This window comes from Diplotaxodon limnothrissa, linkage group LG17 (assembly GCF_057381915.1).
Source record: "Diplotaxodon limnothrissa isolate DT_005_m linkage group LG17, D_limnothrissa_male_GT1.1, whole genome shotgun sequence".
Taxonomy (NCBI): Eukaryota; Metazoa; Chordata; class Actinopteri; order Cichliformes; family Cichlidae; genus Diplotaxodon; species Diplotaxodon limnothrissa.
The window spans coordinates 1,069,985-1,091,271 of NC_140612.1; the positions used below are offsets into that span (position 1 = coordinate 1,069,985).

Genomic DNA, 21,287 nt, shown 5'->3' on the forward strand with positions numbered 1-21,287 from the left:
GAGATGACTTTAGTCCCATGATTTTGGCCCGATCCGCCATTTTGGGGGTCGAAACAAAGCGCAAGCGAAAAAGGAGCGAAGGCACACACAACAGCCATGGTTCGTTCTTGCTGTGTGGTCGGCTGCAATGTTCGATCGCACGACCGGCAAGAGAATAAGCTCGAAAAGGGTTTGTCTTTTCATTCTTCCCCAACCTGGAAGCAACATGAGGCAGCTCGTGTATCGATGTTACCAAACGAAGGCGTCCAGCCTGGATAGCAGCTGTGAGACGAGCTGACGTGCAGTTCTCTTCCATCTCCAAATATCTGTTGGTGCTCCAGACATTTTCATTCCGGTAAGTTCTAAATATGTTCATATCTTTATAGCCTATTAGTTTTATTTTCTATGCGCTCTGAGCTCATAGCAAATTAGAACAAACATCCTACTGAGTGATTTTGCAGAACTACCTTCTATTTATAGAGTTGCTAATTATTTGGCATTATTGCAGCAAACCAGCCGATGAAATGGATGAAACATCGTGACTGAGTTCCAGCGCTACACGAGGGACCTGCTTCAAACGTACCACCATGCCAATCAGATTACTTCTTCCATGTGAGGGTGAAGAGGTGACCCTCCTGGATAAGATGGTGAAGGTTTGCTGCGTTTGGTGAACAGTGATAATAAAACCAGGGAAAATGAAACCTGCTCCTGTTAAATATTCTTTAGTCTTTTGCTGTATAAATAGCTGTATTTTTTCAAAAGACACAGTAAATAAAGTAATGTTAGTAGTGGGTGATATCATGTAAACACTGTCATGATTTTGTGTAAACATTTTGTCATTTGTAAACTATAAATGACATCATCATTGTAACTGATGTGATGTTCTATGAAGTGATTTTAATTTTAAAAAAAGAGGCAAAAATTAGTTTGTTTCTTTATTCAACTTTTGAACAGCGGGACTCAGTCAGTACATATTCAGTAAATGCAAATTATTTACACGGCAGTGCACTACAGGCATAAATCTAGACCCCTAGATAAAACATGATGGCATTATAGCAGTGACGACTCCTCCACAGTAGCAGGTGGGGTTTTTCTTTTTTGAGGACGGCTCCTTTTACCTGTCACTACAGATGGTCTGTGAATGTTTTGATCAAGAGCCTTTTTTGGGCAGCTGAAGAGGAGAAGTCTATCTTATGGCCAACCTCTGGCTGTATCTTGGTGACATTACCCAGCAAAACCCAGTATGCAGGTTCATCTGTAACAGTCCTTGTGCCACGGATCAACACTGTTGCTTCTACTTTAAACAGAAGAGCAGCGACGTGGGTGCAGGTCTCTGCGACTCCGGCCATGCAGGTGCAGCGGGCGGCTTCAACCTTCCCTGTGATGCTCACAGTGACCCATGGCTGCAATGCTGGTTCATTCAGTCTTTGAGAGTGCAGGACCTGAAACACACACAGACAAAGTTCATTTAAAGACAAGAACTATGAGCCAAGGCCGACACAAATGTGTTTAATCTACTTTATCATAAATGTAACAAAGTGTTTAGAAAGTTAGCACATACATGTCATTTTTCATTTCTTTATGTGTCCATCGCTGCAGGTTATAGTGTAAACCTGCCTGTTCTCTGTCAGAAACCTGCCTGCAGAAAATGAACCTAAAGTATGTAATGCAAGGATGTCATCACTGTAGAGATGGAGAAAGCATAAAGTGACAATTATGAATCACTTAATATGATAAGGAGATTCTGCAGGTCATTAATCAATGTATAAAACTAAAATAAAATGTATTTTTAGTGACTCAAGATACAAATATTGACGCAAGATGTATAATTAGAATTATTTATAATAAACATTAATAAATCATTGCAATTTCTTTAACCATAAAGAATAACTAAATCCTTCAGGACAGTGTCTCATCAATGCACTGAACTCACTATGTTATCCCTCTAACAGCCTCCACATGTTCTCACTGTAATTTCCCCTCATGAATGAATTTATGCTGCACTAATGTGAATGTTCGGATGGAAATCAAACGCATTTCACTCGCAGTACTCGAGCTGACTTACCTTTGTTTGAATGACGACTTGTACGCGCTGACTCCACAGATAAGGTACGAGAATATGTCAGGCTACGTCAATAGTGGTTGGTCTTCAGGGTTTTTACTCCACGGCCGTATTTCATACGGGTCCACATTTCCAATGCAGGCTATTTTCTGCAAGTACCGCCGCTTCGCCTCTGAACGAAATCGGTCTCTATGCAGTCCGTTCTCTTTTGAGCTGCTTTTAAGCATCTTGTAATCGTCGTTCCAACACAGTGTGTTTGTTTTGACTCGTAGACCCCGAAAATGCCGCTGCGCTCCCACAATGCATTTAATTAATCCAGGACAAACTGAAAGCACAAAGGTGTCTGTATGTCTGCGTCTCCTAATACTCAAATCTAAACCAAAGATGGAGGGCTCACTGTTCCTTCTGAAATGAAAGTGTCGTGTAAGTATTAGGTATTTTATTCTACTCACTTTAAAGTGTTTATTAAAACTGAGAAACTGGGACTTTTCCCGACTCTGGACTCTTTCGATGCACATTTTGACAAAATGTGACGAAAGAGAGCCGAGTTTCCTGTTGTTTTAGTTTCATGTTTGTAATTTCAGCTCTCTGGTTAACTTACAGCACCAGCAGTACTTGATTAGGTTTAGCAGTAAGTCCCACAACAAACCTGTGGCTTTGCAGTGTCAGAGCAGACACTGTTGCCCAAACACTGCAGGACTCAAAGTCTACTGGACAGAAACATACAGGAGATACCTGCTCACTAAAATGTGACAATAAGAGTCACGGCTCTGGGTCAGTGTTTTGAGTTCTCGTGTTTGGTTTAATGTTGATTGTATTCTTATTCGGATGCATTGTTGACCATTATTACAGGTTTCTGCTTATTCACGTTTAAGGATTTGTTCCTTGGTTGTGTCTCATGTTTTTATAGTTCGAGTTTCATGTGTTATATTCTGTCTGCGTCCTTGTTTAGTGGTTTCTTGTTTCCTGTTTTATTGTGAAGGTCTGTGTCTCATGTGATTCAGCTCTGCTGCTCCCCTGTCTCGTTAGTCCAGTTTCTCCCAGCTGTGTCTCCCTCCTGTTGCTCACTCCCTGGTTACCACCCTGTGTATATTGGCCCTGTGTTTTCCTCAGATCCTGCCTGTGTGCTCCTGTTTCTGTTTCGTGGCAGCAATAAAAGCTGTGGTTTTCAGTCACATTTCCCTCAGAGTCCTGCATTTGGATCCACATCTGCACCTGCCCGCACACACAGCCCTGACAGTAAGACTTTATTCGTACCATGACATGTTCCAAACATTGGACTGGTGTCAGCACATATCTAACTTTTCAGGTTTTCTGTTTTTCACGCACCTTAGAAGATTAGGTGCTAGGACTCTGATTTTACAAGCACACACCAGATTGTTATGTCGACATCTTCAGGCTTATTTGTTTAATTTTGATTGAACCCTTTCCAGAGAAAATGAAACTGAGATAAAGAACGCTCAGTTCAGCTTTTGGCTTGTCAGATACAGACCTCGCGTCGACTACAGTATCCAAACTCTTTGCTTTTACTGCTCCAGGTACATCATCTTGTCCTACTGGAGATGTCTCGGGTGGTAGTAAAATTAACTATTCATGTAGCACTTTTTTACACAATGTTTAACAGTTTGGATTTTAAAAAGTGCATATTTATATGTGCAGATGCAAACCTTCATTCATTACTACCCACTCCTGCACACATACAAGGCCGATGGGCAAAAGATTCAAGAGAAGCTGAACCATGGAAATGAGTTTTGAAGCTGCAGCAAGCTGCTCCAAAGTTTAGACACGACAGCCTCTGGAGCGTGATCACCTCTGGTTTAAAACAAGACAGTGGCTCAGTGCAGAGACCCTGATCAGATCATCAGAGAGGCCAGCTGCAGTCAGAAGGGCTCATTAGCTGTACACAGAGCAGCATGTCAGGCCTCATCAATACGACTTTTAAATGAAGGAAATAAAATGATAGTATTTCAATCAGTACAGAGGCCTTTTCTCTGCATGAACATCGTCTCCATCTTTTATCAGCAGCACTAAATCAAGCACACAGTGTTTTATTCACTGGTGTTTGTTTATTGTGGGACAATACTATGAGTCTGCAACAAAGACCGGACTGACACAACATTTACACCTTATTTGTCGCTGCTGTTATCTTATGAGTGATAAGCAACAGATAAGGAGCACATAAAGCAGCAGGCAGGCCATTTATGACTTTTTCCACCACGTTCTTCTTTCACAAGTTACAAATCTAGTTTATCATCATTAGAAACAGCTTGTCTTTCAGCACAATTATGATATAAATGACTGGACATTCAACGACATTTGAAACAAGCAGAACACATCACTGCTTAGCACAGTTTGAGAAATACCGTGGACACATGTGTGAGGAAATCAAACCTTCTTGACTTGACGATTAAAACAAACCACAACGCCGATTCTACAGACGTTCACATGCTGTGTGAAATGGAAATGAAAAATAAACCCGTTTTATTTACAATGGAAGACATGTTGAATGTTTATGTCCCATTTTAACAAGATCACAGGGTCATTTGGAATTTGCTGGAAGGAAAACATCTTTAAAAGTTGTTACAAGGCCACGTTTACCAGTGCGTAGCGTTCTTTTAACAGCAGTCAGGAAACATCTGTGAACTGATTTGATGAGTCTGATTCAGATCAGCACACAGGCCCTTCTGCTGTGAGGCCCAGTTCACATTGTCCTGCTGAAATGCACCAATCAGGAGCATGAAGTGCAATGATTTCTTTCTACGTGGTGGGACGAATATTCAGCGTCTTTAATGACTGAAAAACAAGAAACAGGTGCAGAAAGGTTTTGTGGTGTTTTTTACTCATGTACATCAGCTGTGTCGTACTTTCTAAAATATCGCCTTAAAACTCTTTGCACCCGTTATGTGAATTTATAATGTTCACAACCGATGTGGTCATTGGTTGTGAACTTAAACAACCAACGGCGACTCTTCAGTTTTGTCTCCTGATAGAAATAAGGCCCAAAGAGTGGAAAGTGATTGTAATTCAGAGGGTTTTGACCACTGCACTGTGGCTGATCATTCAGCATGATGTGGCATAACAAAGACTGGACTGAGCCATGTTGGTCATGCACACATTCATGAAGAAAAGCGGTTTCATTGTAATTTCTAACCCAGTTTATAATGACTCTCCATCCCTGCTGACTTAAAGCTGCACACATGTGAACATGTTTAACTTTAATGCCACAGTGTGGGCGTGGTTTAACTTTTTAGGCAAGGCAAGGCAAGGCAAGGCAAGTTTATTTGTATAGCACAATTCAACAACAAGGTGATTCAAAGTGCTTTACAGAGACATTAGAAACAAGAACAAATAAAAAGCATGATTTAAAATTGAATAAAACAAGCAAATAAACTAACTAACTAATTAACAAACAAACAAACAAACAAACAAACAAAACAGTATATAAAATCAAAACAGATAAAATCAGAACAGTAGATAAAATCAGATACTGATACTGATACTGACAAACCTGCTTCCTGCAGCACACACACCAGGTGCACAACGGCACAAACAACCTTTAAAGCCGTGTCCCCTCCTAACATGCTACTTGAGTTTTATCTTATCCTGTTTGTGCTGTCCACATCCTCGAGCTACTAAAAGTTGCAGGTTATCAGTGAGAACAAAGGTCAAGGGTACGTCAGACATCCAGCATTTGTAATCCTACTTGAAAGAATGACATCATCGTCACTGCTGTTAATAATTACAGTTGTGATAAGTGGGAGAGATGGTATTTATTGGTGGCACGAGCGTCTGAGACCCCAGTTGATTTCCAGGATCTGGAGCAGGAGGAAGAGACGGCGGAAGCTTCGACACAGACTGGGACGCTCTCAGGTATGTAGGACGAGCTGCTCTGCATATACGTACGTGTTGGAAAGTAAAGAGGGAGCTGTGGGGAAGTGAGGACTGCTAACACTCAAACCAAACTTCTCTGGTGTTTCTTCAACCTGACAATCTCACCCTCTGGGACGACGCACGCTCTGACCTGCCTTATGTGCTCTGTCTTGTATTTGGGGGTCTGGACCTTTGCTGTTTTCTGTTAATGTGCTTTGATAAGTGATGTTCAAAGGAAGGACGGGATCCTTTTGCTAACCTGATGTGATTAATGGACCTCAGAGCCACACAGAGAGGAAGCAGCAAAGGAGATGATGATGCGCCCGGCAGCTCAGCAGTACGTAGTGACCAGGCCGCTGTACTCGGAGGAGTCCTTCGCTCAGGACCATGAAAAGATCTACAGGCACCGCAAAACTATGCTGGACCACATCAAGCAATATTTCACGTAAGCAACATGTCAGACTGTTTGCTGTGTTTTCTGTTTGGTTCCTGTGATCACTGGATGCAAACCTACGTTCCAAACGACGACTCTGCAAAGGTTTGATGAACTGTGGTGATTCAGCAGCAGCTGCTCTCATTTCCATCAACAAAGGTTCAAGCTTGTTTGGCTCAGTTTACACAGGTTACGTTTATAGTGATTAAGGTCTGACGAGACACTTTACCTGATACAAAAACATTATGTGTTATGTAAGACAAGTATTAAGTTTAATTTTGAGATTGAATTCAATTCAAATGTATTTGTATAGCACAGCAACAACAGTCGCCTCAAGGCGCTTCATCTCTATTAGATTAAAGTCAACATTTTGAGATTAAACATGAAATAGTATTTTGAGGGAAACGGTGGGAATGTGGAGACTCGCAGCTCCTCTAACATCTACAAAATGTCTTGTGAAAGAACTTGATCAGCTGTCTTATCGTGTCTTGTGTTACAACATGCATCTTCTTTATTGCACGAGGGTGTAACCACCGCTATCATCGGTCCACTGTCACCTGTTTCGTTTTCTTCCAAGTTTGTGTGTTTTTCCCTTCCGAGCTTTTTCCTGCGCCATCACCACACAGTGTTCATGTGCTAACAGAGACGTGCGATTTCACTCTCAGTGATACTGTCTACAGTATACATTTTGCCGAGGGTGGAGGGCAGCTTGTCTTGAAACAACCACATTTCACCATTTTATCTCAAAATAGATTTTCATCTTTAAACTCGAAATGATCACTAATCTTTTTTCTTAATGTGGCCCTAATCCTGCTGTTTGCTGTGTTTGTCTATCTTTATATTAATGGTGCTTTAATGCTTTGATACTCAGCGTGACGTTAGACTACACAGGTACACAATATCAATTTTACTGTAGTTTCAAGTCTGAACATTTTTGAAAAATCCAGATTCTTATTATTTTGACCCTACACGCACACGCACAGGCAGCGTTAGTCCAGTTTCATCACCGACACCGGATTGGCTAATCGAGCCTCTTACCGCAGCCGGGCCCTCCCCTCTGTGCGCACACACGAGAGGCGAGAAAGTTGAGCAGAAAAGCAAAGAGAGAAAAACTAAGTAAAAATAGATAAAGCAGAATGTGTGAGATTACCGGACATGTCAGCTGTCGGTGCTGCTGCACCAGCAACACGCAGCCCTCGCAGCCTCTGGTTGACAGCACGAGTTCTAAACAGAGTTACATCCGTACATGATGCATCCATGACAGTCTCTCTCTCCCTTTATATAGAAATACATTATGTGTTTATTGGGTGATCACGTCGGGCCAGTCGGACCAAATATGTCACGGTCGATGTTTTTGTCCCAGTCCAGCCGCGACGCAGATCAGCACTCGTCTGACATTAAGATTGTCACTGATGTCTAAAACGTTAAAAATGAGATGTAGCGGGTGTTTTGGTGAAACGCTGGCAGGCCTGTGCTTTCTACAGGATAATGTGGGTGTAACTATGTGGATGGATTTATCTTAAGACAGCGCAGATCTAAATAAAAATAATGTGTTCACTTTATATAGTTATTAGTATTTCTGTGATATTAACTAATTCAAAAGTCGTAATTGGGCAGGGTGGAGCTCATTGAAGACGTTTCTCCTGCTGTGCAGAATATATTTTTCATATCTTTAAAAAGAACAAACAAACGCAGGACTTAAACTGATCGATGTTTGTACACTTTAATCAGTTTAAATAATCTTGTGAAGCATAAATGTAAAAAGTGGTTACTCTGGTTTTGGTTCATTATCGTTTCAGATGTGACGCGAAACGAGCCAAGAGCACGGCTCTGTCTCTTCTCCCAGTCATCGGCTGGATGAAAGCGTACCGATTCAAAGAATGGCTGCTGGGTGACATCGTGTCCGGTGTCAGCACTGGACTGGTGGCTGTGCTGCAAGGTGAGTATCACAGAAAGTTACAGCCTCTGAACTCTGTGAAGTAATGATAACAATAATGACTGTGCAGCTTGGGCCCTATCTGACTAACTGTGATAACCTGTGATAACAGACAGCTGTGAGAACCTCTGCGCTCTTATCTGAGCTGTTTAAACGATAGTGAGTGTGCTTAACAGCAGCTTGGAAATGAGGAAATAACCATTTCATCGCTTGATGATTTTGCTCATTTTAATGGAGACACAATATCATCTAAAACATTCAGAAAAAGGAAAACATTAAATTTATAGATCAATTTGCATGTTGGTGCAGCCCTTTGAAACCTTTAGCAGCTTTCTTTTAATTGGCTGCTCCTCAGCAGCAGGTGAGTGGAGGTGACATCGTAACAGTATAGATGTAAAAAGAAATTAGGAGGACGGGTTTGTGTACTTTACTTACTTATTGAGAGCCCAGAGATTTACTCAACTGGTGTTTCTGTCTTGCAGGGCTGGCCTACTGTTTGTTGGCCTCTCTGCCACCCTGGTATGGGCTCTTCTCCGCCTTCTTCCCTGTTATCATCTACTTTTTCCTCGGCACCTCCAGACACATCTCAGTGGGTAAGGCCATCGTCCATTTCTATGTAGCTGCTCTCTAAATGTTAGAGTGTAAGTATATCTGCCATCCTCCTGTCTCCCCGAAGGTCCGTTTCCAGTGCTCTGTCTGATGATTGGCTCGGCGGTCACCAGGCTGGTCCCAGACGAGGGGCCGGCGTTCAACATCACGGGGTTTGAAGGCCTGACCAGAGACGAGCAGAGAGTGCTGGTGGCCTCTTCTGTCACCTTCCTTGCCGGCGTCATGCAGGTGAATCGGCTCGCCACAGCCAATAAGTTGCTCTAGTCGACACTGAGTCACCTTGTCAACAAGCATGCTTTCTGAGGATCAAACACAAACCTGTAGGATCTCAAACATACGTTTGTGATGTGGAAACAACAAAAAGCTTTGTGTCCTTGACAGAAAAAAGATGTTGTGTTTCGTCCTTCTTAATAAGGCTCCTTGAGAGCCGTTCATCACAACTTCATTTGTGAGCTCTGGCTTTCAAAGGAGCACACTTCGCTCCATCTTTCCATCAAAAAATACTATTGAGCAGCAAATGTAGCATAATAGTGTTAGCATGAAAACACTGACGGACTGAAAAGTAGGTTGACATTTTAAAAGTCATGAGAATATTGACTGTACTCTCACATTTATCCGTTTAAGGCGAAGGTTAGCTGGACGCACCAAGAAGGCTGTGCTCTTTTTTTGGAATAGGTGAAACAAACCTAAATCCCAGTCAGTGAGCATGAGAGGCGCTCATAGATGGACTTACTACGTTTGGGTTTGTTAGCTTTGGACTGAGGTGGGATAAGATGAGCTCCATACAAGAGCAGTTATTACCTGCAGCGAGAGTCACAGAGCAATGAGGATATATGATCATGTCATATTTGACCTAGAATCTCACTCTTACATTTCACGTCCGCCTTTCTTTCAAGTCTTTAGAGAAAGTGATGGCAGGAACAATAAGCAGCCCAGTTACAGTAGTTAGAAAGTAGTTATGTAATAAACTCAAGTTATTCATGTTACTCCTGCGCAACAATTGTGTAATCAAAGACAGGATCTGTCATGCTACACAAAATCAGATTTTTCACTGCACTACAAACTACAGTTATAAATGAAAAATACAGCATTATTCTCTTGAAAGCAAACTGCCCAGAGAGTGAGCAGGCAGAGGCTCGCACTCCCTCGCTGTTTCCTGCTGTGTGCTCTGACAGCTGTGCTTTAGGGAAAGTTATATGTAAAGTATGATGCTTAGTAGATCACTTCATCAATTATGTGATTTACAGAAAACTGGCAGTTGCTTTTATAACTGTTGAGAGGACTGCAGTTGACAATGTAAACATTCATTGGTCCCACGTGGACTCTTATCGGTACTTTAAGGGTATTTTTGTAATACTAATCACACAGAGAGGTACTTTTACTGTGTTTAGCTATTTATGTTACGGATGTGAAAACCAGATCATGACATATATGCTGCTGTCTGCTAATCAAAGCAGCACATTCAGATGAACAGCTGTTGTTAACCTTGATGTAGTCGTACACAGAGGGACGTCACAGGGTTTTCATTCCTAAAAGAAATTCAAAAAACCGTTTTTCTTTTTCTGGTAACTCGCAGTTTAATAATACACTATTTTGTTTATCATGTTGGGTTTTTCAGCCTCAATGACTGAATCTGTTTGTGACTCCTGTCTCTGGCAGCTTGCGATGGGCGTTCTGCAGGTGGGCTTCGTTGTCATGTACCTTTCCGACACACTTGTGTCAGGTTTCACCACAGCTGCTGCGATCCACATTCTGGTGTCGCAGCTCAAGTTTGTGTTGGGGCTGGAAGTTCCAGGGATCAGCGGGCCTCTGTCACTCATATATGTAAGTACAGGCCAGCTTGAAGCTTGCTCTGTTCATCCAACAGGTTGTTCATCTGCTGGTTTCATTCTTCAGACCTTGGAGATCATCTTTAACAAGATCACCTCCACCAATGTGTGTGATGTGGTGATCTCCATCGTGATCATGGTGGTGGTGTTCATCGTAAAGGAGATAAATGAGCGATTTAAATCCAAGCTGCCTGTGCCGATCCCCATAGAGGTCGTCATGGTGAGCAACACTGCACGACTCCTGACATTTTTGCATCTCTTTGAAGGCTTGTTGGTTCCACAAACAACAACACTGATATTTATTACGCTGGTTTTGGCTCTTCACTGTAACGACTGCACTCAGCAGGTGAATAACACTCATTAAAGTGAGTAATGTTCATTTATGGGCCGGAAAAAGATTTCAGCGAGAGATACCGGTCACAGGTTGACACCTGCAGTTAATAAATGCTCTCTGACTTTTGTATTTAAAAGAGTAAATAGCTGTGAATAATCATTTGTCATTTCTTTCACAGACTGTTATTGCATGTGGAGTTTCATATGCATTCGACTTTAAGACAAGATATGGCATTGATGTTGTTGGTTATATACCAAAAGGGTAAGAATACATCAAGCTCACAGTGAAACCTGTCGATTATTTTATCTTTGCTGGAAAAGAGTCAGAACATCAGCAGCAGGAGTTATCAATGACAAACTTCCCCTGTAATATTATACTGTGGTTTTAATATCCTGACACTGTGCATAACTCACAAGTACATAAGACGTTTATAAGGTGATAATAGCTAAAAGCTAACAGTTTGTTTTGGAGCCTGTAAAAGTGTGAAATCAGAAAGGCAGTCAAAGAGAGGTCAAACCACTTCCACAACATCATAGTTCTAAAATGCAACATGCAAACTTTACACGTGTTATGTCTCTTTCTGCTTTGGCCAAAGTTAAATATGTTTTTGATTTGAGGACCCAAACGCAGACTCGTGGAGGCGAGACAGAAACTCAACAGGTAGCTTTATTGCTGAACATCAGAAAATACAAAAATAACTAAACTTGTAATGGAACTAAACAGGCTTAAACACACAGCACAACGTCCAGAGAAGAGGAAACACACAGTGAACACAGCCGAGACAAGTCAGACATGAACACGAGAGAGAGACACAGAGGACAAAGACACAAGGGGAACCGAATAGTCCGAGAACTAAACAAGAACACTCAGAATAACTACGACCATGAATGACCCTGAACATCAGCCATAATACAAAATATTACCAGAATACAAGAAGGTCAAAATGCTGGGTCACAGTGACCCAGAACCATCAGCCTGTATTTTGAAACAGTAACATAATGTTACGCTTTAGCTAAGGGTTCTGGCTCTGAATTGTTCCTCTTATCACTTGTGGCTGATCCACCTGAGCGTGTCCATGTTTAGAGGCACAATGATCTGACAGACTTGTACCGTTTCAGGTACGAGGCGCCAGTCGCCCCAAACCCGCAGATCTTCCAAGAAACGGCAGTGGAAGCGTTTCCTATAGCCATCGTGGGTTTTGCTGTGGCCTTCTCTGTGGCCAAGGTTTATTCTATAAAACACGATTACACCATAGATGGAAACCAGGTGGGTAACAACTCAGCCACATGTAGGTTAACGTCGCGTCAGGACGTCAGTGTGATTTCTTATCTCTGTGACCCGGCTACAGGAGCTGATAGCCTTTGGAGTCAGCAACATCTTTGGAGCTTCCTTCAGGTCTTTTGCAGCGAGTACAGCTCTTTCTAGGAGTGCAGTTCAGGAGAGCACAGGAGGGAAAACTCAGGTAAACTAAGCTGATCCCGGATCTGTCCATGTCAGGCAGGGTTTTCTGTATTATTGTAGGGTCGACCTTACAGTACAAAGCACCGTGAGGTGACTGTTGTTGTGATTTGGTGCTGTATAAATAAAGCTGTATTGAATAATATTGAAACTGAAGTCCAGTTTCGTGACACAAACGTTTGAAGTATCTTTACAATGAAAATCTTTATAATGAAATCTTTGCTTTTTCACTACAATTCATTTGTTGAATCCCTGGAAAACATTTAAATATGACCAACTGCATGAGATCAGGTCACAGAATCTGTCATTCTCTTCTGTTTATACACGTTCATAGAGACTCTGTGATTAACTGCAAATGAATTGACAGCAGTTCCTGTGACACTGCGGCTCGTCGCTCTGACTTACAGTTGCACAAATGCATTAAATTCACAGCGAGTGACCAATAGAAAGGCCAGCCAACAGTGACCTCTAGTGTTTAGAGGAGAAAGTGTATCAATCAACTGATCTGATAAAGTCCTTTTTAAATCAGCACAAACAGAATCTGATTTCCATCATGTTGGTTTTTCAATCCTCTGCCTCTTCTGTCGTTTCCAGGTAGCTGGTTTACTGTCAGCTGTCATAGTGATGATCGTCACATTGGCTATTGGATTCCTACTGGAGCCCCTACCAAAGGTATGTACCCCTCCCTGTGCCTCTGACATGCTGTCTATACTCTGAAAGCCGATCTCTGGCCCTCTGCTTTAACAGTCCGTGCTGGGCGCCGTGATCATCGTCAACCTGAAGGGCAGTCTGATGCAGTTCAGAGAGATCCCATATCTGTGGAGGAGGGACAAAGCCGACTGTGTAAGACCTCACAAACTTTCAGTACTCTTAAAGACCATGTTTATATGTTGTAAGAAAGGACACGTGGCCTCCTTGTTAGTAAACAACATGTTTCTTACCACAACAAGGTGGTGTGGCTGGCTAGCTGCATCGGTGCCTTCTTGCTGGGGCTGGATCTGGGACTGGCTGTCGGCCTCGGTGTGGAGCTGATCAGTGTCATCCTCAGGACTCAGTTGTGAGTATTTGGTGTACAATGTGATCATGTAACTGATTACTGTTGTTCTTTCATCACGCTATTGTCACGAGGTTCAAAGTGATGGCTTTTCTTCTGTCAGCTGTTAGATAAATGACCCCGACAGCGAGTACAAACACGTGACGCTGATTCTTGTAAATGATACAGTAATTTACATCAAACCTGTCATCGTTGTATCATCATCATTGTGAGCGTGTTAGCATGTCATGTTTGCTTGTTTGCTTCAGTCCTCGCTGCAGTCTGCTGGCCAACATCAGGGGCACCGATATCTACAAAGACCGAAAGGACTACATCAGCGTGAGTTAGCGTGTGGCCCCTCAGGTGGCTTCAGTTTACCTTTCAAATATTTACACAGCTGTTGGGATATTATCTCAGGCATTTGGATTAGTTCTACAGGCCACAACAAAATGTATGGTTTTGTAATTATACAAATTAAAATAATGATCAAACTAGAGGTGAAAACCTGTGACCAAGTCTTTTAAGTAGGCTATTAAAGAATAAAATACAGAGGGTCATGATTTTATGATGAACACAGTGAGTCCTTCCTTACTCTGAATGAATGTTTATGTAAAGGACAAATGCACATTTGTAATGTGCAAAGGCTTTTATTAGAGGCTATGATGCATGTAGAGCAATCAGCTCACTTACAAAATGTACATACTCAGCAAGTTTCATGTGATTTCAAGATCTATAAGAGTCAGAGAAAGCAGTGGCGATTAAAGGTGCTGAGAGAGACTTTACCCTCATTTACACTGTATCTGTGAATGAGTGTTGTTTTTAAATATAACGTAAAGGATACGTAATAACTAAGCACTTGACTGTCTTGAAAATGACCAATACAAAAGCAGCGGTATTACTAATTACAACTAAAAAACAACAAACTTTTCACAGGAAGTGCTTATGCCTTATTATCTCATAGCCAGCCTGCTAGGAGACATTGCAGTTACATTCCCTCAGAGTGTGTCAGGGCCAGGCAGGCCGGCGTGTTTGCGGTGTGGAGCCAAAAGCAGGCACGGGAGAGAGAACGAGCTGTAACAAAAGGCGAGGCTTTTATTGAGGCTGATAGCCAAAACAGAAAACAAGGCAAAGCAAAACTAAACTCAATGAAACACCTGACCTGACGAGATAAACAGACGACCCGACAATGAACACAGAGAGACAGAGGACTTAAATACACAGAAGGGTAATGAGGGAAGTAGAAACACCTGGAAACACAGCTGAACGCCACAGGAAGACTAAACTAAACACACTGAACATGGAACACAAGACTAAATAAAACAGGAACAAGGAAAGGACGTACACCTGACAACACGGAGCACCAGGAGAACCTACATAGACAGTAATGACCCATAAAGGAAACACAAACCTGACTAAAAACTCAACCAAGAGAAACTAATAATCATACTAGAACTTAACACATCTCACAAGTAATACAAAATAAGTCAACTACACCCTTAACTTTAAAATGACACATGAGTTTAACATGAGTTTAACATAGGAAAGCAACCTCACCAAATAAACTCAAAGATGCTGGGACCCACCTGACCGAGTGCAGAGCGCCCCGATCGAAAAATCCATGGAGTCCCCCTTCATCTGCTCTTGCTCTTGAGTATTTCCAAGTTTGGATATTTATGTCCTCCAATAATGCAGAAGCAAGGTCTTTTTGTGGATGCTTTGATACTAAATGTACCTGACAGTTTACCAGCTGATTTTCAAATTGAGATTTGAACAACTAGTCATTGATTTTGATTTTGCAGTACTTTAAAACTCTTTGCAGATATACGAGCCAGAAGGAGTGAAGATCTTCAGGATCCCATCTCCAATCTTCTTTGCCAACATTGAGTTCTTCAGGAACAAGCTGGTGGAAGCTGTAAGTCACATCTGCCTTTAATGGAGCTGTTAAAGAATAAAAGCATCAGTTTGGATAATTTAGTTTTTAAAAAGCATCATATTCTTCACAGGACAATAAAATAGATGGAGTAAAATCTCATCTCTGATACTATCTCCTATGATTACTTGTGATAAATGACACACTTACTGTATGTCTTCCCAGGTCGGCTTTAACCCATTACGGGTGTTGAGAAAGAGAAATAAAGCAGTGAGGATGATACGGAAACTTCTGAAGAAGGGCAAGTTGCAGTGGACATCTGTGAGTATCTGAGCTTGGTTTGATAGTAACGGCACAAATGTTGCCTGTGTCGACACATTAACAAGGCAACGAAGCCTCATTTACTCATTTTTAATATTAACATTTGCTTCTTGCTCATCTCTTTCAACTCAATTTAGGTAAACACTGTAAATCTGCATGTTTAGAAATGTACAGAAAACAGCAGCTCTCATTTCTAGAAATATAGACACATTTATTAAACCCCCCAAAATATGACTATCCAGAGTTGGGACCAGGAAGCAGAGTTGCAGTCTTACACGCCTCTCTGCAGCTTCTCTCCTCCTGCTACCCCCCCAAAAATCCATCTCCATAGAGACTGTGTCAGCTTCCAAACAGACAAAAAACAAACTAAAAACCAGCAACAAAACGATTTAGAGCAGGAACACGGATTCTGCACAAAGACGTAAACACAAAGTGCGGAGCCAACGCATCCGAATCAGCGAGCTCACCCGACGGCACGGACACGGTCGGGGCTGAAAGCCGACAGCTCGCTGATTCTGAAGCGTCAGTGGGCGCTTTGTGTTTACGTCCTTTTTGCGCTGATTCTGAAGCTGCAGGTTTGATCTCTTTCCAAACAATATTGACCGAACCAGCAGCCAAAGACGATCCAAACTAGCTTCACATTTCGCTTCACATGAACATTGTCACGAATTTCCTCTGACTTTTGCTGTTTTGCTTCCACCACGATAAAAATCACACTTCATGTAGAGCTCTCTCTAAATCAATAATCAAAACCCACCCCTGCTTATTACCCAGCAGTCTACGGTGTCGGCCGCTGTTTTTGTTTTTAGTTTTTTTTTTTACTTACTTCTGACAAGAAAGCCTCATTTCTGCTGTTCAATACTGAACAAATTTAAACTTTTTGAAATTATGCAAAATTGCAAAATGCTGTGTCTCTAATCAAAGCTCAGTAACTTTGCTCTGCTTCACTTCGTTTTTGACTGCACAATATTTTTAAGGTCATCTGCTATAAAAACCCAGACCAGGAAAATCACCGTCACATTTTTCTGTGTTTTATCTTCAGCTACTTTGACACAAAGGCACCTGCTGTGATGCTCACACCTTTGATAAAGTCTCACAAGTGTCAGGTTTCTTTAATAGATATAAAAATATAGATATATGTACTGATAAGTGATCAGAATTATAATATTTCTGACTGTCTGAGGCAAAAATTTCCCCGATTCAAATCTAATCGTAATCAAATCGATTCTAGAAATCAGTGACGATACCCAGCCCTACAATACAGCATCCACATCTGAACCACAGAGTAAAACAGTGAAATGTGGATTATTAAATATTAGGTCTCTCTCCTCCAAGTCTCTGTTAGTACATGACTTAATAATTGATCAACAAATTGATTTACTCTGCCTTACAGAAACCTGGTTGCAGCAGGATGATTATGTTAGTTTAAATGAATCAACACCCCCGAGTCATTCTAACTACCAGAAACCTCGAAGCACAGGCCGAGGGGGAGGTGTGGCAGCAATTTTTCACACCAGCCTATTAATCAACCAAAGACCCAGACAGACTTTTAATTCATTTGAAAGCCTGATGCTTAGCCTCGTCCACCCCAGCTGTAAAACTCAGAAACCAGTCTTACTTGTTATCATCTACCTGACTCCGTGGTATAATTCCCAAACACGTAGCCTAAAGCAGATGACTCGTAATCTGGAGAGGAAATGGCGTGTCACAAATTTAGAGGATCATCATTTAGCCTGGAGAAATAGTTTGCTGCTTTATAAGAAAGCCCTCCACAAAGCCAGAACATCTTACTATTCATCACTGATTGAAGAAAATAAGAACCCCAGGTTTCTCTTCAGCTCTGTAGCCAGGCTGACAAACAGTCAGAGCTCTGTTGAGCCAACCATCCCTTTAACGTTAACTAGTAATGACTTCATGAACTTCTTCACAAATAAAATTTTTATCATTAGAGAAAAAATTACCAGTAATCATCCCACAGATGTAATATTATCTACAGCTACTCTTAGTACCATTGATGTTAAGTTAGACTCTTTTTCTCTAATTGATCTTTCTGAGTTAACTTCAATAATTACTTCCTCCAAACCATCAACCTGTCTTTTAGACCCCATTCCTACAAAACTGCTCAAAGAAGTCCTGCCATTAATTAATTCTTCGATCTTAAATATGATCAACCTATCTCTAATAATCGGCTATGTACCACAGGCCTTCAAGCTGGCTGTAGTTAAACCTTTACTCAAAAAGCATCTCTAGACCCAGCAGTCTTAGCTAATTATAGGCCAATCTCCAACCTTCCTTTCATATCAAACATCCTTGAAAGAGTAGTTGTCAAACAGCTAACAGATCATCTGCAGAGGTTTATTTGAAGAGTTTCAGTCAGGTTTCAGAGCTCATCACAGCACAGAAACAGCTTTAGTGAAGGTTACAAATGATCTTCTTATGGCCTCTGACAGTGGACTCATCTCTGTGCTTGTCCTGCTAGACCTCAGTGCAGCGTTCGATACTGTCGACCATAATATCCTATTAGAGCGATTAGAACATGCTGTAGGTATTACAGGTACTGTGCTGCAGTGGTTTGTATCATATCTATCTAATAGACTCCAGTTTGTGCATGTAAATGGAGAGTCCTCTTCACACACTGAGGTATTAAAGGACTGTTGTATTGGCAGTGGTATGATATAAAATTGGTGGAGAAAAATGACAGTGTCATTTGTACAACAAACAGTACAAGGTCCAGCATCACTTATCTGAGACATGAGCGATTGCATGAATATGATACGAGGTAGAGCCTGGTGATAAAACAATAAAAATGAATATTGTGCAAAAACATTCCTCGACTGTGATATAAAATATGTTCAATATAAAGTCAGTAAGCTCATTGCATCCATGTTTCGACGGACAACATGAAAGGCAACAACAATTATACTGAACCAATCGTGTGGTTGGAAGGAGCATAGGAGGAGGAGCTGACAGCAGCACATGCTCTTGCTACACACTATACGTAGGAGTGCGAACGAAAGATAAAACGACGACAAAAATTGTTAACGAAAACTCGACAAACAGCATTAACAAACGAAACAGCCCAGTGGACACAGCGTGTTTAATATTTATACGGCTTTGTAATGTGTGAGTTTGTCTCTGGTTTAAAGCGCGTCTACAACTTCGCTCGATCAGTCACAACATGAGAGTCTTGTGCGAGAGCAGAAAGGCTCATTATGGATTCATCATCTGGAATGTGTTCCCGTGTGGTGAAGTCTGACATAGAAAACATATTTCGCTGTTACAGATCGGCCTCCTGAATACCTCGTGTGGACCCATAAATGAATCAGAGGACGAGAGCAACATGGAAGAGCTGGACCAACCGACTGACTTCAAAGACTTTCCTGCCCGGATCGACTGGAACGCCGAGCTTCCGGCCAACATTGCGGTTCCCAGAGTTGAGATTCACAGCCTGGTCCTGGACTTTGCCGCCGTCTCCTTCTTAGACATCTCTGGACTGAAGGGACTCAGAGCAGTGCGTTTGTATTCATGCAGCAGCAGCAGATGTTTCGCTCTGGCTCTGTTTAATTCATTTCTCTTTGCAGCTGCTGAAAGAGCTGATCCGAGTTGAGGTTGAGGTCTACATTGTGGCCTGTGACCGTAAGTACTAGCGTATTGTCTGTATTAGTTTAGTAATCATGTTAGCCTACCATGCTAACCTAAACACCTGCCACATACTCAGCTGTATGTTTGTCTACCATATTTGGACCTTCTGCTGCAGCTTACATCCTGGAGAAACTCCATGATTGTAGCTTCTTTGATGATGAAGTTCAGTCTTCAATGTTCTACCTGACACTGCATGACGCCATGCTGCACATCCTGGAGAAACATCCGGAGCCTATTCCAAAAAAGTCTGATTATGAGAAGGTAAAGAAGAGCAACAAACACAATATTCAGGGAGTATTTGACATCTTACTGTTGGAAATATGTACACAATACTATTACACACATGTAGGGTTTTTACAGCATAAAGCACCTTGAGGCGACTGTGCTGTGACCATAAATACATTTTAAAAAAGAAACTAAATTGAATCTGACGTTCTTTATGTTGTTTTACAGATAATGACAGGAGTCACTATTCATCATCTGCCCGGCAATTTGAGGAGCAGAGACAGAAATGTAGGTATCAGTCTCAAACTGTGCTTTTCAGTGTTTGTGGTTTTTGAGAAATAACTTTCATCTATTTTACTGGTTACAATACAGAAGCCAAAAGCAGAAAAATAAAATCCGATGATTTATTTCCAACTTCTGAAACGAAAAAACCCCCACAGAATTTTATTATTTCTTTAACTCATTCACTGCCAGCCATTGGCAGTGAATGAGTTAAATCCATTGACTCATTCACTGCAATTGACGGCTATAGACGTCAATGGCAGTGAATGAGTTAAACTTGGTCATTTAAAAATATATATATATAAAAACTCATTTCAGCAGCCTGATGACCAAGACAAGTCTTTGATTTAATAACTGATAAGCTTTCTAACACATGCAGTCCCATGAAAAAGAAAGTTTCCACAGGACTATACAACTACTGTGAAAACCTAAGTACGCCCCAAAACTAATACACAGCCCGAAATAATAGGGGTCCTCAATTTGATGCTGCAAGATAAAGAAGAAAAATCATGGAGGACAACGGTCATGTGATCTGTCAGTGGAAACACATGGGGAAACAGCTGACACCAATGAACATAATGACGTCACAGTGGAAGAGAAAAACTAAACACAATGAACACAGGAACACAAGACCTCTCCAAAATAAAACAGGAAACATAATGAGACACAGAGATGACAACATGAACTTGACAACACAAGACATGCAGACACGAAACACATGACGGGCAAGGGAGACGTAACAGAGGGGTGAAGACACAAAGGGAATCTAATAACAAAGAACTAGAATGACAACCTAATGATAGAAATAAACTTCGAAAAATTAAAGGACTTAAACATAAAAATAAACTCAAAACACTGGGTCACAATGGCCCAGGACTGTGACAGGAAGTCGCTTTGATGACAGATGAGATTGACTGAACGTGACTGAACGTCAGCTCCTTCTTCTCCCACAGGCTTCACCCACACAAACAAAGTTATAACTTCAGAGTGACGATGATGAGGACGACCAAAGACGAGGAAGATGAACCTATCAACCGTGTGTGTGTGTGTGTGTGTGTGTGTGTGGCTTTTAATGCAATGCATGAAACTGCATTGATTCTATTGCTTTTTTATCGTATACATCATATAGATTTGTAGACAATTACTGTATAATTTATTTGACATGTTTATTTTCATTTTCATGATGGTGAGGATGAATGTCTTTGCAATGGTAACATTACTTTCAAGAGTTAAAACTGACTGAAATGCTGGAATAATTTTTTTACTCTCTAAATAATGCTGTTTGTTGCCTTTTTTAATCCATTAACTTTGTTACATGTTAACATCAAAAGATAACATGCATTAAAAGTGCAGTGGGCATGGTTATAAGTATCTTAACTGTTACTGTTAGCTTTACTGTTATCC

General features: G+C 41.3%; 1 protein-coding gene across 1 annotated transcript; it reads left to right on the forward strand.

The window, feature by feature from the left end:
- Window positions 1–6,222: 6,222 nt before the first annotated feature.
- Window positions 6,223–20,863, forward strand: LOC146614417 (chloride anion exchanger-like). The gene is made up of 20 exons (XM_085375658.1): window positions 6,223–6,356; window positions 8,144–8,283; window positions 8,763–8,873; window positions 8,957–9,117; window positions 10,549–10,713; window positions 10,786–10,938; window positions 11,231–11,313; window positions 12,171–12,318; window positions 12,401–12,514; window positions 13,105–13,182; window positions 13,258–13,353; window positions 13,461–13,567; window positions 13,813–13,882; window positions 15,363–15,455; window positions 15,639–15,734; window positions 19,018–19,245; window positions 19,316–19,370; window positions 19,492–19,637; window positions 19,830–19,889; window positions 20,837–20,863. The coding sequence occupies exons 1-20, from the start codon at window positions 6,223–6,225 to the stop codon at window positions 20,861–20,863; spliced, it is 2,265 nt and encodes a 754-aa protein (XP_085231784.1).
- Window positions 20,864–21,287: the final 424 nt, after the last annotated feature.

What these genes read in the sequence shown, in the direction of transcription:
- LOC146614417 (XM_085375658.1), top strand. Translation starts at nt 6,223, where the DNA reads ATGATGATGCGCCCGGCAGCTCAGCAGTACGTAGTGACCAGGCCGCTG. An exon ending in ACTGGTGGCTGTGCTGCAAG is followed by an intron (nt 8,284 to 8,762) that starts GTGAGTATCACA and finishes TCTGTCTTGCAG; the next exon opens with GGCTGGCCTACTGTTTGTTG. An exon ending in GGAGGGACAAAGCCGACTGT is followed by an intron (nt 13,354 to 13,460) that starts GTAAGACCTCAC and finishes TACCACAACAAG; the next exon opens with GTGGTGTGGCTGGCTAGCTG.